Source organism: Vombatus ursinus, unplaced genomic scaffold (genome assembly GCF_900497805.2).
Source record: "Vombatus ursinus unplaced genomic scaffold, bare-nosed wombat genome assembly UNPS02015398.1, whole genome shotgun sequence".
Classification (NCBI taxonomy): Eukaryota; Metazoa; Chordata; class Mammalia; order Diprotodontia; family Vombatidae; genus Vombatus; species Vombatus ursinus.
The window spans coordinates 3118065-3136533 of NW_020955176.1; the positions used below are offsets into that span (position 1 = coordinate 3118065).

The 18469-nt window shown below is 42.3% G+C and overlaps 3 protein-coding genes across 10 annotated transcripts in view; 2 read left to right on the top strand and 1 right to left on the bottom strand.

Annotated features, from left to right (window-relative positions):
* Positions 1–726: 726 nt before the first annotated feature.
* On the bottom strand, positions 727–4381 carry CUNH11orf1 (chromosome unknown C11orf1 homolog). Of its 3 annotated transcripts, XM_027847286.1 has the most exons (4): positions 3194–4307; positions 2150–2380; positions 1652–1715; positions 727–1092 (listed from the first exon to the last, which is right to left on the bottom strand). In XM_027847286.1, the coding sequence occupies exons 1-4, from the start codon at positions 3479–3481 to the stop codon at positions 926–928; spliced, it is 750 nt and encodes a 249-aa protein (XP_027703087.1). In that variant the 5' UTR covers positions 3482–4307; the 3' UTR covers positions 727–925. The 3 variants fall into 3 exon arrangements, with proteins under 3 accessions (XP_027703087.1, XP_027703088.1, XP_027703086.1); XM_027847287.1 differs by lacking the exons at positions 727–1092; positions 1652–1715 and having other exon boundaries at positions 1810–2380; positions 4216–4381; XM_027847285.1 differs by lacking the exons at positions 727–1092; positions 1652–1715 and having other exon boundaries at positions 1810–2380.
* A 277-nt stretch (positions 4382–4658) lies between these two features.
* FDXACB1 (ferredoxin-fold anticodon binding domain containing 1) lies at positions 4659–10186 on the top strand. 3 transcript variants are annotated; one of them, XM_027847282.1, is made up of 5 exons: positions 4659–4854; positions 5454–5610; positions 7252–7455; positions 7613–7771; positions 8339–10186. In XM_027847282.1, the coding sequence occupies exons 1-5, from the start codon at positions 4683–4685 to the stop codon at positions 9522–9524; spliced, it is 1878 nt and encodes a 625-aa protein (XP_027703083.1). In that variant the 5' UTR covers positions 4659–4682; the 3' UTR covers positions 9525–10186. The 3 variants fall into 3 exon arrangements, with proteins under 3 accessions (XP_027703083.1, XP_027703084.1, XP_027703085.1); XM_027847283.1 differs by having other exon boundaries at positions 7670–7771; XM_027847284.1 differs by lacking the exons at positions 7252–7455; positions 7613–7771.
* Positions 10187–15956: 5770 nt separating this feature from the next.
* Positions 15957–18469, top strand: part of ALG9 (ALG9 alpha-1,2-mannosyltransferase) — a 128548-nt gene continuing 126035 nt past the window's right edge. The window contains exon 1 of one of the 4 annotated variants that reach the window (XM_027847348.1): positions 15957–16093. In XM_027847348.1, coding sequence (XP_027703149.1) covers positions 15957–16093 — 137 coding nt within the window. Of the gene's footprint in view, positions 16094–16409; positions 16707–18469 lie in introns of those variants that run through there. The other 3 variants (XM_027847349.1, XM_027847351.1, XM_027847350.1) reach the window with 3 other exon arrangements.

Sequence of the window (18469 nt, forward strand, 5' to 3'; positions counted from 1 at the left end):
TGAAAATTTGTTTCACTCTGTCTTTTTGTGGGTTCTGCTGCTTTAGAATTTGTTTAGAGCCATTTTTTTAGGTATTTGGAGGGCTTTGGGAGAGAGCTAAAGACAGTCACTGCTTTCCCTCTGCCATCTTCCTTACCACACTTCTATACTGGTACTAGGGTATATAGGGTGTGCAGGGAGGACTAGCACCTCTGGTGTGAGGGCTTGCCAAGACCTTTTCAGGACTGCTTATCCACCTTTGGCGTCCACCTCTCACCCAACTCTCACCTGTGGCTCCATCATGCTCAGCAGCCACACCCCAGTAAAACCATCTTGGCAGACAGGCTATACCAGGTTGAGGGTACTGACAGGCCTCAAACCTGGTGGTGAGTTAGGGGGATATCTACCCCAAGCATGTGAAGATTTCCCCCGGCGGAATGGGCAGATGAGTTCCAACAGCCATGAAGGTGGCTGAAGCAGGAGCTATGGAGAGCTCAGAGCTTGGTCAGAACTCTAAGGTCATCCACTGCATTTTGGACCATCACCAGTCATCCTAACTTTTGTCTTGCCACTGGACTTTGATGACTCTGGAAGAGAGAGTGAGGCTGATGCCTTTGTACAAATCTGCCTCACTTAAATCCAATCCACGTGTGAGTCAAGACATCACCCCTGATGTCATTGGTCTTCTTTGAAATAAATGACAAACAACTAGTATTGCACCTACATTTCAATAACTGAAAGGTGACAGTGTCTTCTTAGGTTAAGAAAGAAAGAGAACCCCAGCAGAAATTAGCTTCCAATTCCTAGGGACTTTATTTTTTATTCAGAGAAGAGTTACTATGTTTACAGAAAGCAAAATTCTTAGCTGTGTTGAATAGAGAACTATTCCCAGTTATATTTTACTCTAGAAAAAAGGAGCTTGTCTTGTTTCCCTAGTGCCTGAGCCTTAGGATTGACCATCTTTAGGATCCCATACACATCCAGGGCCTTCCTTGGTTTGAGATGCTGAATAATTCACCATGTAATCTGTCTTTCCTGTGGTACTAGGTTTGTACGGAGGAGGAATCAGCTCAGCTTGATGTCTAGGGAAACAGTGAAGCTCTTGTTTAAACCCTGCAAGGAAAGGTAGGAAATGGAAAATTGACATTACTTAACAGGGACTGTCCTAATAATAATACTAGCTGATATTTACATAATGATTAAATGTTTTATATATATTATTTTTCTTGATCCTCTCAATAACTGTGAGCTAGGTAAAACCAGACTCTATTATCCCCATTTTATAGATGAAAACATTCAAACTCAGAGAAGGGAAAGTTATTTGCCCCATGGTCACACTGTCAAAATTGGGATTCAAACTCAGATCTCTCCCAACACTAGCACATTTTCCACCTTACTATACTGCAATTAGGTCTGTTCACACTGGGGAAAATGGGAAACTGGTTATTTCAATAAAAAGGAACAACCTCCAGGGATAGGATAGGTTTCCCACAGTAACTCCATGGGTAAAAAGCTATATTATAGGCTGGAAGAATCCTGGGGAGCTATAGAAATAGTGGATTTTGGAGGGAAAACATCCTTAAGCACTCATTTGAAGTAGGCTTAATTTTAATAGCTAAGAACAATGATTACTACCCCATCCCGACCCTGTTCTCCACCTTAAAGCACCTACTTCGGGGTGGAGGTAGCTTCTTTTTGTAGCTGGCAGCATAGGTTGTTTCAAAATAGTGACCAAACTAGAAAGGAAAACAAGAGGGATTGCAGTAAAAATTATGCAGCCAAGTTTCAAAGAATAGAAGTCTCCATAGCATTAGTAGTAACAGAGCTTGCCTTGGCTTATGTGGACTGGAGACTTCACAGCAAAGCTTCCCATGAGGGAAGTTCAAGTCTATGTATTCAGTATGGTTATGGGGGAATTTTTCTTCATCTAGGAGACACTGGTGTTCCAGGAATGAGTGAACAGTCCTGATACAGAATTAGTAGACAGGATCAAAGTCTTATCCAGCTTGATGAGGAATTGCATGGTATCTTCTGAGTCATTTATCAAAAGGAAAGGTAATGTCCAATTGAATTGGGGAGTGCTAGGGTTGTATATTCTTCCTCCTAAGACCACCACACATTCTTCTCTGCTAATAGGAGAGGCCAAAGGAAGCAAAGGAAGGAGGATTACCTGGGAAGGCAGAGGTTGTGGTTGTACAATCTTCTGAAGGTCATACCTCTCCTGGTTCCAGTTGCCCATTAAGGTACGATTGGAGTAAGAATTTTCATTGGTCGTACATCTCCATCCATACTGGAAAAACTTGGACATATCATTCCAGTCTGTCCACACTTCACCATGGCCATCTGAGTGCATTAGGCAGCCATATTGTGGATTTGTGAGAAAGCAGGAAAAGGATAATTTCTGGGGAAGGGCAGGAAAAGGAAACCATTGCACAAACCACATAATAGAATTCCATTTCTTTTCACTCTCTGTTCCAACACTGAGATACAACATATTTCCTGAAAAGATATTAAGTCCAACCAAGGTCCAGGCTTCTGCCAAAGTTTGCTGTAGTTCATTAGGCAGTTGCATTTTTACTCCTGACCTATCATATACTAGTAGCTACTTCTCTACCTGCCCTCACACCCAGCAAGAAGATGTCAATCAGCTGAGATGTCAATCAGAAGGAGATGTCAGTCAGTTCTAGGAAATCTTAGGTGCCCAGAAATTCAATATAGAGTATCAGTTAACTGATGCAGCTAGCTTAGAATTTAGGAATATAAGGAACAAGGGAGCTTAGTTTATAGTGCATTTTACTTTATGTGAAATGAAAAACAGAATCTTAGAATTTCAGAGTTAGAAGGGACTTCAGAGGTCATTTAGTCCAAACTGTACCTGAAAGAACCCCTTCCACAACAGACTGACCAGTGGTTATCCAGTCATTGCTTAAAGCTCTCAAAGGAAGGGAACCCATTACCTCATGAATCAGCCCATTCCACTTTTGGATAACTCTAACAGAAAATTTTTATTACATCAAGCCTACATTTACATCTTTGCAACCTCTACTCATTGTTCCTAGTTCTTCTCCTCCCTCCTAACACCAAGCCAAAGAGAACAAATATATTTCCTCTTTCGTATGATAACCCTGTCAACACTTGATGACAGCTGTCATGTTCTCCCTAAGTCTGATCATCCCCAGTTCAGACCCCAGGTTCAGAAGAAACAAGAAAATACCTGATCTGAGCTAGAGATAGTTGATCTGTATTGAAATGGCTCCCTTGAAACTTTTTCAGAAGGCCAAGGGAAGCCTTGACTTCTCTTTTCCATGTTCCCTGGGGGTTGACAGGTCACCAAACCTAGATTTTGGAATTTCAATCCAACAGAAATAAGGATCTTCACCCTATTTGTCCTGATGGAATCTCTGTGGCCATGATGAAGAAGCCACTGCCAATACCAATGCCTAAGGGCAGAGTTGACAGAACTGAGGATACATTGAGTAGTGAGACCAAACAAGCAGGTCATTGGCCCCTTTTTGTGAAGTGTGCTGTGCTGACATCACCAGGCAGCAGGATAACTGAAGTGAGCAGTGATCCAAAGTTCAGAGGACCTGGACCTCAAACCATAACTAACCTTTTATCCTTTTAGTTTTGTGGTGGTAGAATAGTGACTGGAACAGTAGCTCCTTCCCCGGTACACCAGAGGACCAAACAATTTAGGGCAGTAGGGTCATCTAATCCCATTCAATTGGACAAACGTTTATTATGTGCCTACTACATGTCTAAAAAGTACTGTCCCAAAGAGCTGAAGTTACAAAGGCAAAAAACAAAAAGTCCCTAAGGGAAGCTAAGTGGTGCAGTGGTTAGAGCACCAGCCCCAGAATCAGAAGGACCAGAGTGCAAATCCAACCTAAGACACATGACACTCACTAGCTGTGTGACTCTGGGCAAGTCACTTAACCCCAACTGCCTCACGCCCTCCCAAAAAAAGTCCCTGCCCTCAAGGAGCTTACATCGTATGGAGGAAAACTGGTACACAAAGAAGCAAATACTAGGATTTACGAGGTCAGACCGTGTAATTTCAATAGAGAGAAAGAACTAACGGCTGGATTGGATTCCAACCCCCATATGTTACAGAGGCCCAGATTCTAAGGTTCACCCAGTAAGTGGCAAGTAGCAGAACTAGGACTAAATTCCTGGGAAAGGCCCAGGCCATTCGTGGTCCATAGCGGAAAGGGCTCTGGATCTGGAACTCAGGACCTGGGTTAGACTCCATAGCTCTCCCACTGACTCCTTGCGTGACCCTCGCAAGTCACTCGGCTTCTCGGGGTTTCTAGAATGAGGGGTCTTTTCCAAACGTAAATCTAAGATGCGTCCCAGGGTATGGGTAGGAAGATGGGTGACAGACATGCTCGCCTAGGAGCCGTCCCCAGCCAGGCTCCAGTTCTGGCGATTGTTTGTGACGTCACAGAGGTGCTGACGAATCAGCTTGCGCTGGCTTAGTGCTGGGGGACGGAGACCTTTTACCTTCTGGGGAAAGTTCCTCATATTTACAGTCACGGTCATCACCACCTGTTCGGAGGACCAACAACTGGTTGCCAAGGCAACCTGGCGCTGTGGCGCGTCATCATTCGGCGACCGGGGAAGAGAGGCCCAGCGGCAGGAAGGGGAAGTGATAGATGACGTGCGCTGGTCGGGCTGGCTGAGTGGCAGCGAACCGAGGGAACATGGTCGCTCGCCGCCTCCTACTGGTTGGGGAGGGGAATTTCTCCTTCGCCGCCGCCTTGAGCGAGGTCCAAGGGCCCGGCACTAGTCTCATCGCCACCTGTCCCCAGGAAGCCACGGCCCTGGCTGGGGACCTGGTGTTCCAGGAAAACCTACGACGCCTTCGCGAGCAAGGTAGCGAGGCCCCGCCCCTCGTCTAAGCCCCGCCCCGCATCAATTAGCGAGGTCCCACTCCTCCCCGAAGCCCCGCCCCTACTGCCATGTGACTCTTTTCTTTCCGCTCTGCATCCTAACCTGGGCTGGGAGCTCGGTTTTGTTTTTTATTCCGCTTACTTGGAATTGAGGCGTGACCTCTCTGGTTGTTCCTTGTTCCTCGAGAGCTCTCTCTTTTCTGCTGACCTCCCAGGCTTTAAGTCCCAATTAAAATCTCCTTTCTACAGGAAACATTCCCTAATCCCTCTAAGTACCAGTGGTTTCCCTTTTTTAATCATTTCCTATTTATCATGTATGTGGCTTGCTTTTGTATATATTTATTTGTTGTATCTCCCAATAGATTGTATGCTCCTTGTGGGTAGGGACTGTGTTTTGCCTCTTTTTGTATCTCCAGGGCTTAGCACAGAGTCTGGCACATAGTAGGTGCTTAATAAATATTTGTTGAGTTGAATTGAATCGTTTGTTGGAAGCTGGAGGAATAGCTCTCGACCCTGTACTGAACTGGGGGTGACCCGTGCTCCTTGCTTTTCACACTCTCTACACAACTCCTTCTCCCCCAGGTGCTGAGGTGCGATTCGGTGTGGACTGCACCCAGCTGGCAGATGCCTTTGCAGCGGATGGCTGGAAGTTTGATTGCATTTATTTCAACTTCCCGCACTGTGGGCGCAAAGCTGGAGTGGCTAAGAACAGGGAGCTACTTGCCAGGTTTTTCCAGAGGTGAGGCGGAGCTCAGGCTTTACCAGGCATGGCATAGAGCACGAAAATGATGTAACCGTGGTCCCAGCCCTAGAAGAATAACTGAGACTAGAAATAATGAGAGGGAAGGGCAAAAGAATGATATTCTCCCTCTCTCTCTCTCTCTCTCTCTCTCTCTCTCTCTCTCCCCCTCCCTCTCCCTCTCCCTCTTTCCCGCCCTCCCCCTCTGTCTCTTTCCACACACACACACACACACACACACACACACAAAACAAATAGCCCCCTTCCCCACAGTCTGTCTTGTACATGGTCATTTGTATTGTATTTTCTGTGTATGTTTCTGTGTGTGTATATATACGTGTGTGTGTGTGTGTGTATATTTCTTTTCAAAGTGGACATTGTGGTGTGTAGCAAGTAACAAAATTTGTGGTACAGGCAGTCAGGCAGTAAATTAACTATGGCAAACAAGGCAGGAGAGAGAAAAGTATGGGAAAGACTGTCCAGGTAAAGTGACATGTTGGAGGTCAGAATTAAGTTGAGCACTGGAGTATAGATTCAGAGCTGGAAGAAATCTTTGGGGTTATCTAGTTCCACCCTTTAATTTTACAGATGAGGACACAGGCTTAGACAGCAGTTATTGTCAGATGTTTCCTTTAAGGAAGCATTGAATTTGGCACATAGAATCTGTCAGATATTAGACACCCTGTTTCCCAGAGCTAAGGCTCAGCAAGCAAGCTATGACCTGAGCTTGTCATAACAACAATCCTTTGCACTCACCCTCTGGATGATCTCAGCCATAACAAAATCCCAGAATTGTTTCTAGTCGTGAAGCCCTGATATGAATCAAACTTGTCACACTGTTGCTGTGTCCCCTCATTGTCAGGGCTTCAGCTCACTCTGGCCCATGTGGCCTTGCTTGCAAGCCACTTCCCTCACTTTGAAATTAAACTTCTCTTTGATTCCTGACTCTCTTGTCTCTACCTTGCTTTGTTCGACTCCGGCCACCCATAGGTTAGAGGCTAGTTTCATTCAGTTGACCAGTCTATAAGGGGAGAATATTTCAGGTGGGGAGGAATTCCGAAACAATGACATGTTCAAGAGACTTGACTTCTGTAATCTTGCTCAAGAGATTAGTAGTGTAGTGTAAGGGGCAGCTAGGTGGCGCAGTGGATAGAGCATTGGCCCTGAAGTCAGGAAGACTTTAGTTCAAATGTGGTCTCAGACCAAACACTTGACACTTACTAGCTGTGTGACCCTGGGCAAATCACTTAACCCCAATTGCCTCACAAAAAAACAAAAACAACAAAAAAAAACAAAACAAAAAGTAGTGTAGTGTAGCATTTAAGTGACAGTTTTATAGGTTAACTATTAGGGAAGGAAAAAAAATACTTGGTTAAATGATTAGAAACATGAATTCCTCTGATCACATTTTACAGCAGTCTTGGAGACACTGGTCCTTCAGTACAAACATAATGTTTCTGGTTGAAAAATACTATGTGGGTACTTCTAAGTAGATTTTTATTTTATTCTCATTTACATTCTCTTGTAGCCAGATTTCTTAAAAATTTGGTCCTTAAAAGACAGTCTTAAAATCTGGCAATGTTGGTGGCACCCATGGTTATTTCTAATGGCTATTGAGGAATAACTCTTCTTTTCCTGTAGCTGTGCTGATGTCCTTGCAGAGAGAGGGGAGGTGCACGTGGCATTGTGCAGAGGACAAGGCGGAACTCCTGCTGATTGTCCCAGGAGAGAATGGCACAATAGTTGGCAAGTAGTAGCTATGGCAGCTGGAGGAGGACTCATCTTAAGCAATGTTCATCCTTTCAGCTCTGATTTGGTGCCAGGGTACAAGTGCACTGGATACAGGTAATGCACAGTAGTGAAACCCAAGCCTTTTCTCTCACCTCTCAGTTAAAAACTGAGCTATAGCATTCTCTCTGACTTTTTTTGATTTGGTCCCTTAGGAATGCTCATTCCCTTTTGCCATTATTCAGCGCATACTTAGGACATTGTGTTTTGCCAGGAGTCAGAACAAGTCCTTCCATGTTGAAGGTGCTTTGAATCATGTCTTTACTCGAAGCTTACCTTTTGAAGAATCCCACTCCATGATCTGCAGAGTTAGACTGGATGACCATTGGCTTTCCTTCTCTGTACCAGAAGCACTGGTAGGGAAGATAAACAGGTAATCTCTTATTTTCTGGAAATACCATCCATCCCAGAATGTGCACTAATTAATTTGATGGAAGCTCTGTGTCCTACAAATGCTAAATGATTAATGATGATAATGATCTCTATAAAACTGTCAATCTGTCATTCCACAGATTTTTAGTAATTACAAATTGCTACATTTTTTAGTTTATCACATATAAGGTAGTAGTTGGGTTCTGAATCAGTGCATTTCTGTTTATGATGGGAGATAGGAACAGGAACCAGACCTCCCAGATATAAATCTACCTCTCCAGTGCTAGTCAGCATCTTCTCTGCAACATATGAACTGAAAGGTTAATTGATTTTCTCAAAGTCACACAGCCATTATGTGTCAAAGATAGATTTTGAGCCCAGATCTTCCTGACTTTTAGGCTAGTTATCTAGTCATTACACTATAGTGTTCTCAAAATAGAGAGTTTCTTTTATTTTTTAAGCTTACAGTTAATTCCTCTTGCTATTTGTTATTTGTTTTTAATTCTACCTAAAGAATAGTATTTTTTTTTTTAAGTTAGAAGGATGATTTCTCTTTTGTATCAAACAGGGGTTTCCTTGAAACAAATTCAAGTCATCCTGTCAGGACCATAAATGAAAAGCTGATTGCTAAGCTCAGTAAAACCTTTTCACTTCAGAGGCTGAAATGCCCTGCACCTTTGCTTCCAGAGAAAGGCTGTGATAGTGACATTGCCTGGAGCTCTGACTCTCCATCAGCTTCCTTTTGGATCGTTCCCCAAAAAGAGAAAATTCCACATTCTGAGTTATTGGCTGGTGAAACAGCATGTGATATGGAGGACTTTCTGGTGTCATTTTCAAGGCTCTGTCTTCAGAGAGACCCTGAGTGGAATGGGAAACTAGAGACCCAGAAGAGAATCCAAAGCCCAGCAAAGTTCCATCTCAGACCTTCCCTCCTCGTTTATGCACAGGATGTCATCCAAGGACCATACTTCCTCCCAGGGTCTCTGCACATCCTCAGTGGTCCTGTTTTTAGGAAATGCCTTATTTCACCTTTCATGCTGCCAGCATTTCATGAGACTTTATTTATTCATGGGTTTAATAAAAAAATGAGTGATTCCTGTCTTCAGTTATTCCTGGAACACCTGAAATGCTCTCTCCAAGGCCTTCTCACACAGAGATTGCCAGATGGCCCTGAACTGAGCAGTTCTCTGACATTTAAGCCTCAGAAAAACAAAAAAGATTATATGATTTGTGTGAAGCCTCACAATTTTGGTCCAGATGAAATTGTGGGTCTGGTTATTGGGTCTGTCATAACATCTGTCACAAGCCACCTATACAAAGACCTGGATTTTGTATTTGCCTCTGTGAACCTGGACCTTTTAGTCATGCTGGTGTGGGGGATCCCCGACTGGAGGATTTTATGGACCTTTGACGAACGTTTTCTAGATCATTTTATCCCTGGAAAAGTAGAACCCTTTAAGACTTTTTCCCTCTATCCTCCATCTTACGTACATGATGTTAGCTTTTGGCTAGATGAGGAGATAGGATTTGATGAAGTAGAGTTTCACACGGTGGCTCGAGCTGTGTCTCAAGATATGATCACATCCATCCAGCTCCTTAATCGCTTCCAGCACCCACAGACTGGACGGGTCAGCCTCTGCTATAGACTCACCTACCAGACTTGTGACAGAGCTCTAAGTCACCAGCAGGCAGTAATGATCCAAAACCGTTTTAGGAACGAGATACAACAGAGTTTACATGTGACAGTGAGGTAGCTTCATGGAATTATGTCATTTTCTTCAAGCATCGGCATGACTGAAAAGAACAATATGTGTTCTTTCCACATCAAAGACTCAGTTTCTGACCAGCAATTATTTTGCTGAGCCACTCACATCTCAATCTTCTGCATTCTGGTTTCTGTCTCTCCCACTTGATTGAAACTGTTGTCTCTAAGATGACTCACAAACTCCTAGCTCCTAAATGCAATGCCCCTTTTCAGGCATCATTGCTCTGACTTCTCTGTAGCTTTTTATACTGCTGACCACTCCCTCCTCCTAAACACTATGTCTTTGTTTTTCTGATGTTGCTTTCTCCTGGTTCTGCCTGTTTTACTATTTCCTTTCAGTCTCTTTTTGTTGCAGCAAATCTATGTCTTGTTCTCTTTGTATACTCCCCAGCCCTATTCTGGGCCCTCCTTTCTTCTCTGTATGTTCTGTCTTAGTGATTTCACTGGCCTTCTTGGTTCAGTTATATATATATCATCTCTTTCCTGAACCTATTCCATCAACTACCTGATGAATATTTTCATTTCCCTGTCCCTTAGGCATCTTAAAGTCAACATTTCTAAATCAGAAATCATTTCCCCCCCAAAAAAGCTCACCCTTCTTTCAAAATCCCAACTTCTTTTTTTCACTCCCATTATGTTTTATTTTTCTCAATCAACAGGTTAGCTCTATTTTAAAAATATATTTTCATTGATAATTTTTATTTTTTATTGTTAGGGTAATTTTCCCGTGGGAGTTCTAGCTTCTCTTGGCAGAAGCTGAGGGTCACAACCTGTTGCATGGCAAAAAACAAGGAAGTCTCACAAGACCTCTCCTTTGCTGACACGCAGCTCCCACGGTTGGCTCGGCTCTCCTCTCATTGGGAGAAAAGTCCTACTCATACCCCTGACACGAGGGCTGCAGGTGTCCAGCAGACTTGGTGATTGGCTATCACGTGGAGATCATGCTTTGATCAGGTGTTACTAAGGATATAAAAGAAAGCTACTAGCACTTAATAAACGGAGCTTCTGCCCTCTTGCTGTCTCCCGCCTCCTCAATGTGCCTCCCGGTTAAGAGTATTGAGCTGGTCTCATGCTCACCACTGCAGCGGCTGCGTCATTTTATGTCACCAGAATTTCCTCCAGTATCCCACCATACACTTCTTTCAGAGAGTTATCCTATATTAGAAATTTTTATAAAGAAAAAAAGAGGAAGAAAAAATTAGCAAAATTAATCAGTACATTAAAAAAGTTTGAAAATATATGCAACGTACCAAACCTGTACAAAAGGAATGCCTTCTCATTTGTCGTCTTTGGTGCCATGCTCATTCTTTGTAATTTTGCAGCATTTTCTTTTGATTGTTTTATGATTGTGCTTTCCATTTACATTGTTATAGTCAAGTATATGTTTTTTTCTTGACTCTGCTTACTTCATGCTTCATCAAATTGTGTCTTTCCATACTTCTCTGTATTCATCCTATTTGTCTTTTCTTACTGTACAGTTATATTCCATTACATTTATATATTTGCTTATTTCCCATTTAATGGGCATCTACTTTATTTCTGATTCTTTGCTACCAAAAAAACTGCTATTATAAATATTTTATTGTAGGTGGAGATTTTCTTCTTATCAGTGGGTATGTAGGCCCAGTAGTGAAATCTCTGGGTCAAAGAATATGGCCATTTTAGTCACTTTATTTGCATAATTCCAAATTGCTTTCCAAAATGGTTGTTCTGATTCACCAACAATGAACTAGTTAGTGTACTTATCTTCCCATAACTCATCCAGCATTAACTATTCCCATCTTTTGTCATCTTTGCCAATTTGCTGAGACAGAAATACATATTTTTGTCAAGGTCACTATCATCCTTCCAATTTAACAACCTTTCCAAGTTTACAACTTTTGAGTCATTCTAATTCTTCAGTCTTTCTCATCCAGTCAACAAGAATTTATTAAATATGTAGGGTATACCAGTCACCGTGCTAAGTGTTAGGGATATAAAGAAAGGTAGTCAGTTGACATGTCTGTCCTACAACACCTCTAGCATCTGTGCCCTTCTCTACACTCATATAACCCTCCAGTAGGCACAGAATGGAAGACAAAAGAAGTAGATGACACCATAGTTTAATACACCTCTAACCTGGAAGTGCATTGAGTTTCTTTACTGATCTCCCTGTCCTCTAGTCTGTTCCTGTTTCCATCTATCACTCATGTAGCTCCCAAATTGATATTTTTAAAGCATAGGTTTGATTGTCACTCCTTTGGTGGAGAAACTCTACTGGCTCCTTATTATGTTCAGGATAAAATATAAACTGCTTTGTTTGGCTTTTAAAGATTTTCATAATCTGACCCATTTATCTTTCTAGATAAAATGGTTGCTTATTATTGACTATACATAACCTTTCCTTTCCCATCTCCACGTTTTTGTACATGTTATTCCCCATTCCTGGAATGTTCAACATCTTCACCTTTACTTTGTAGAATTCCTAGCTTCCTTCAAAGCACAGCTTAGATGGTACCTTCTACAAGAGGACTTTGCTGATAACTCTAATTATATTCTTTTTTGCTTCCTATTCCATCCCTACCACTGAAAATCATTTACTCCATATATATGTGTTGTGTGTACATATGTGTGTATACACATGTGCATGTGTGTTTGTATAAAATGTAATAAGCCCTTTTAGCTCAAGGACTATTTTTTTGTCATCATATCCCTGGTGACTCTCATAGGGCCCAGAACATAACAGATATTCAATAAATACTTGTTAAGCTGAATTGAGTTTAGCTTGGAGGTGTTTGTTACTCTTAGACCTACAGTGATTGGTAGTAATAAAAGATATTATATTGGGTGTTATTTCCTTTAAAACATTGTTTTCTCTCTCATACAGCCCAGTGATTAGGATCCTAATATTGAACTTTGAAGCATATATGGCTAAATTCCTGTACTAGCACAATTTATTTCATTTTGTGTTTTAATTTGAAATATAGTGGTGAGCCCCATACCAATAGCTTACTCAAGTCAATGACTGACTGTCTTTGTGATTGTAATAAATGAGTTAAATAATGTATATACTTTTTAGTGAAATAGTGTACATTTTTGAAAACTTAGAAAAAGGTAAGCTTAGGAAATAATGAATACCAAAGGATATGGTATATTGAAACAGGAAACAGGTATATTTTATTCTACAAATCAAATAAACAGAAAATCTTTCCTCATTGTTTATTAGGTAAAACATATCTTTTGGCTTCTTCATTCTCATTCTAGATCTCTACTCTGTCTTCAATACTGTTGACTGCATTCTCATTGATATTTTATTTTTATAACACTATGGGAATCCAGTTCTCTTACCTTTCTGGTCAATCCATCTTCCTCTACATCTGTCTCTTTTCCTGGCTTCTTCTGTCACCCATTGACTTGGATGATAGATTCTTTCCCAGGTCCTTTGGCACATATCTCAGGGTTAGGATATCAAACAACAAACATTTATTAAGCACCTGTGGTATTACATTCAAAATACTGTGCTAGATATTTGGGATACAAATTAAAAAATGAGTCAATTCCTACTTTGGAGGAACTTACATTCTATCAGGGGAAACAACATCTACATCTATAAATATATACAGAATAAATACAAAATAAATGCAAGGTAGGGAAGGAGGGCATTAATAACTCGGATCAGGAAAGGCTTCATGTAGGAGGCAGTGCTTAAACTATGTCTTGAAGGAAAAGGGGAATTCTGTGGAGTTGAAGAGGGAGGATGTTCCTGGCATGGAGGATGGCTAATGCAAAGGTACAGAGACAGGAGGATGAAGTACTGTATATGTGTTCCCCAAAGCTCTGTTCTGGGCCCTTTTCTTCTCTATGCACTCTATTTTGGTGGGCTCCATGGGTTTGATTGTCAGTTCTGTGTAGACTATCCATATGTCCTGCCTTAATCTCTTCCCTTTGTTTCACTCCTGTATCACCTTTTGGACGTTTTAAACTGGATGGAACAAACTTTGTATGTAAGATTTTAATGGGGTATTAAGACATTAGCTGCTTTTGTGTGGATGATAAGTCAACAGCAGAAACTTGACTATCTTAATATAGTATTAAAATCCTGTCCATGCACTAATTCCAGCCCTTTGCTGCCATGTTGTGAAGAGGATAGGGACACCCTGGATTTCTGAGCATCCCTATTTTGAAAATCCTGGAGTGAAATAGGTAGAAAAGGAGCCTTGTCTCAAATCAAGTTCCACTATAGCAACAGAAAATCATTGTCCTTTTTCATTCATTTCACAAGACTTATCGAATGTTTCCAAATGGAATGCTAGGTGATATGGTAGATACCTAAATGAGTTAAAGGCCTTGCCTTTATGGAGCTTTTTGAGGCTTTGAGGCCAATCAATCAGAGTTAAGAGCCAAATTTTGGAAGTTGCATCTTTGGTCACATTTCAAAGAACTGTTTTTACATTTTAGGAAGTACTACATTTAGGAAGTCACATTCAAATATATAGCAAAAGATGAAGCTATTTATGGTAATTATATTGCACAGTAATGTATGTGTATGTGTATGTGTACATATGTATAAGTATGAGTAGGTGCTTACGTATTTTTTATTTTAAACCTTTTTATGGGCTTGTCAGAAGCATTTTAATATACAAAAAAGAATGGGGATTGTATAAGAAACTCAACTCCTTATGTGTGTATATATATATATGTAAATATATGTATTATACTTAAGAAGATGATAACAAAATTATGTTCCCTTATGTACTTTTTTGTTCTGTGCATTTTTAAAATGTTTTATTGATGTTGTTTTCTTTTACATTTCTAAAACTACTAACTCTCCCTCTCGTAACAAATATATATAGTCAAAGAAGCCTTCTATATGTATTGTCTCCCATGTTAAAATGTGAGTTCCTTTATAATAGAGATTATCTTACTTTTTTATTCTACTTCTTTGTACATAGTAAGTACTTAATATATTTTTATTCATTCATTATTCATTCCATCAATGGAGTATTAAGTGCCTTTTTTTGTGCCAGATACTGTGCAAGGCACAGTGATACAAGACAAAAAAAAAAAGGAATATTCTCTGCCGATGTGCTGAATGTAAGGAGTTTACATTCTTTTGGGGAGACAGCATGTACATATGTAAACACATAAAATGTACACTAACTAGGTAAATTTTGGGGGAAGACACTGACCAGTAGCAGTACTAACACTATTGATGAAGTCAGGAGGCAAAATGAAGTTGCAGATGAATAAAAGGAAGCTCACAGTTTCTCTTTGGAGAAATAAGAGAGTTGGTTTTGGTTTACCACGAATGAGAGCAAGAAACATTTTCTGGGATACTTGGTGATCTCATGTTATGGCATTGTTCATAATGACTATCTGCAAAAAAGCTCTGCAAAAAAGCTCACCGTGAAAAAAAACTGCTTCCCTCTCTGGCTTCCTTTACTCCTACTCTACTGAAGAAGTGGGTTAACTTTTCGTGTCCTCTAAATTTGCCACTGGTCAGGGCTCTGTTGGCACGTACTAGAAAGAAAAAGTCAACAGGACTTGGCAATTAATAATTGGGTGTAGGGAGTTAGAGGTGTAGGTGTTTCTTAGAAAGGCGCCCTGACCACTGTCCATCTTTAGCAGTTGGGAAGTTTTGACATGTTCCTTTGCCCAGGCTCCTATCATCTTTGGAACTCACTGCAAAGTTGTCTTAAAAAAAAATAAACTGAAATTCATGGGATAGTGAAAGTAGAAAGGTGGAATGAACGTCGCACAGAAGAAAAGTAAGACTTGTAGCTGTTCCAGCTGATAGACAAGGGCTCCTTCTCTTGAGAAACCGGAGCATGCCAAAATACTACACATGTGAAAGTGACACACTTCTTTTTCCAGATCTCTTTGATACGTTTGGTTTCAAATTAAGGCATTCCTTTCTGGTCTTCTGGGAGGTCAACAGCAGCTCTGCCTCATGAAGTTGACCACCAATATGAAGGGGATACCTTGTGTCAAATACGCCAGCTCCCAAAAAACCTCGGGGGTAAAATCAAGCAAGTAACTGGAAGGTGTAGGCTCCTGGATAGCAGGGACTGTGTCCGCAGCTCTGCAAGCGGAGCCTATCACTTTGTATGGTGAAGCAAACGTGCCTTAAAGGGAGTCCGGGGATGGGGGTGCGGGCTGTTTAGAGGGAAGATGTTAGGCAGTGGAGAAATAGAAACGATGGAGAAGGGAAGAATGTTTGAGGCACAGATTAGAAATTATGGGAGAGGTGTGAATCTGGGGGTCATTTCTCTTCAGTTCCATGGGAAAATTGTCCTCAAATGACCGAAAATACATAGAACTCTAGCGCGTCTGTTCATGTGAGGTATTTCGTACCTCGGCGGCCACCGTTCGCCCAAACGAGCCATAGCGTCAAGAGCGCGGACTTCATTGGGCACAGCCTTTTCCTTTGCCCATACTTGCTATGGCGGCTCGGGGGGCCAGGCAGCGGCTCAAGGGAAGCAGCGGCGGTGGCGGCGGCGGCGGAGACCCGGCCAAGCTGCGGGAAGAGCCCCCGTGCCGAGAAGCGACAACTGCCTCGGATCAGCGGGCTGAGTACGGGTGGGAACGCGGCGGGGGCGTGCCCGGGCGGCCTCTCCTCCCAGCCCTGCGTCGGCCCCAGCTTCCATGTCCCTTTCCCGGGTCACCTCCTTTCCTGGGTCCGCCCGCTGCCCCAAATGCCCCACTCTCCCTCTCCCCTTTTTCTCTTCCTCCTTCGCCCGGGGCCGGGGTCGCGACCCCCTGCCGGGCTCGGACTGTCCAGGGAAGGAGGGGAGGGGGCGTCTGAACCCCTGGGGGGTGGGTTACGAGAAGGAGCCCGACCCGTAGCGACCCCGGCTCACAGGGACTCAAGGGCTCGCCTAGTTGGTTCCGCCCCCTCCTTTTACAGACCGGGAAACCGAGGCCCAGAGAGGGACTTGCCCAGGACTACCCAGGTGGTCAGTGGCGGAGCGTTCAAACAGCACCAGGGCGGTCCCAGAGTTTTCTCGTGTATCCTCTTGGCCCGAGGGCTCCAGCGGCTCCGAAATGCAAGAGATGAGTTTGCCATTCATTGATGTCAGGGCAAAGGGTCCGAGGCTCCGAGACGTGTGTGTTCAGCCTGGGGGGCCCGTTTCCCGGCTCTGCAGTGGCCCCGCATTTATTAGAATGATTCCTCCTACAGCCTAAAGGGCAGGTTGGTCCCTGGAACAAAGGATTGGAGGGAGGCAGTGATTATTGGCCCTTGGGATTGTCTGGCCTTGATATTGTTTTGTTAGGTTCAAGGCCTTGCCAGGATCCCAGAGTGTTGAAGGCATCATAGACCTTCAACAGAAGAGTAAAAGCTTGAGATGGGCCATTCTTTTCCATCAGCATCTGGGTTCTCCATCTAAGAACTTTTCTGTCAGCATCTTGGTTTCTCCTTCTGCATCTCCTTCTACTTCAAGAAACGTCAGTGTCAGCTATTTCCTCCTTCCATGGTGTTATCATCGACTTCTCATTCACACTTACCTCACCTATCCAGTCTGTTGCTAAATCTTGTCTTTTCTACCTTCACAACATCTCTTCGGTGCCTTCTCTCCACTCATGCAGGCACAGCCATAGTTCAGGCCTTGCTCTCCTCTCTCTTTAAAGTAGCCTTCTAACTACCTCAAATCTTTCTTCTTCCCAGTCCAACCTCCATCCAGCTGCAAAGATGAATTTTCTAGGGCCACAGGCTACTCAGTGAGCTCCGGTTATTCCCTGTTGCCTTCAGGATCAAATGTAAAGTCCTCTCTTTGGCATTTTAGAACTCCTTATTACCCTGTCCCTTCTTATTACCCTGTCCCTTCCTATTTTTTTTCCCTTCATGCACTCTTGGTTCAAGCTTCACTGGTTCCAGCTACAGGAGCTGGACAGTCTATTGCTCATCTCCATTTTCCCTGTATATGACATTCCTGTTCTGACCCCTCACTTCAGCTTCTTACTTTCCCTGACTTCAGCTCAAGTCTCGTCTTCTGCAGGAGGCTTTTCCCAGACTTCCTAGCTGCTTATTCTACTCCCAGGTTATCTTCCATCCATTCTGTATGTATCTTGTTTGTATGTAGTTCTTTACATTTTATCTCCCGCATTAGAATGTTAGCTCCTTGAGGGTAGGGACTATGTTTTTTACTTTTCTTGGTATCCCTAGCACTTTGCAGTGCCTGACACATAGTAAGTACTTAATAAATGCTTGTTGATTCTGACATGGAAGGAGTATTTTAACCTCAGAGTTTACTAGATTTATTGGTTTACTCCTCCTGAATGGCAGAAGAAAGTGTAGCAGAAAGGACACTGGGTGTCAGGAGATGGGTTCTAGCCCAGATTAAAATTGTGTAACCTTGAGCAAATCATGTCTCTGGTCCTCAGTATTCTTATTTGTAAAATGAGGGTGTTGGACTAGATCAGTGGCATCAGATTCAAATAGAAACAGGAGGCTAACCTATATGTAAGAATTCCTACAGGCAGAGGTTGACTTAGAAAACCACATAGTAACATTATCGATGAAAAAAATTATTGATATTTTGTTGTCTTTTTATTTATTTTGTTAAATATTCCTCAGTTATATTTTAATCTGGTTCTTGGCATACTTGGAACTATTGAGAGCTGATCCAGAGATACTTCTGGACTACGTGGTACTTGAGGTCGTTTCAGAACTAAAATTCAGTAATTCTTCTCCCCTTTACCCTAGTTAAAAATGGACAACTGGCCATTCCTGTGTATGACGTGCCTCTTCCTATCTCTGTAACTTTATGCTGCACCCATACCTGGAGTATTTTTCCCTCATGTTTGTCTTCTAAAATCCTACTTCCATTTTTAAAAGACCAGTTTACATTATCTTCTCTATGAAGCCTTCACTGATGACCCCAGATAATAGTGCTTTCTTCTTCTTTCCTCTGAATTGTTAGAGTATACAACTTTGGTCATTACACTTCCATCACT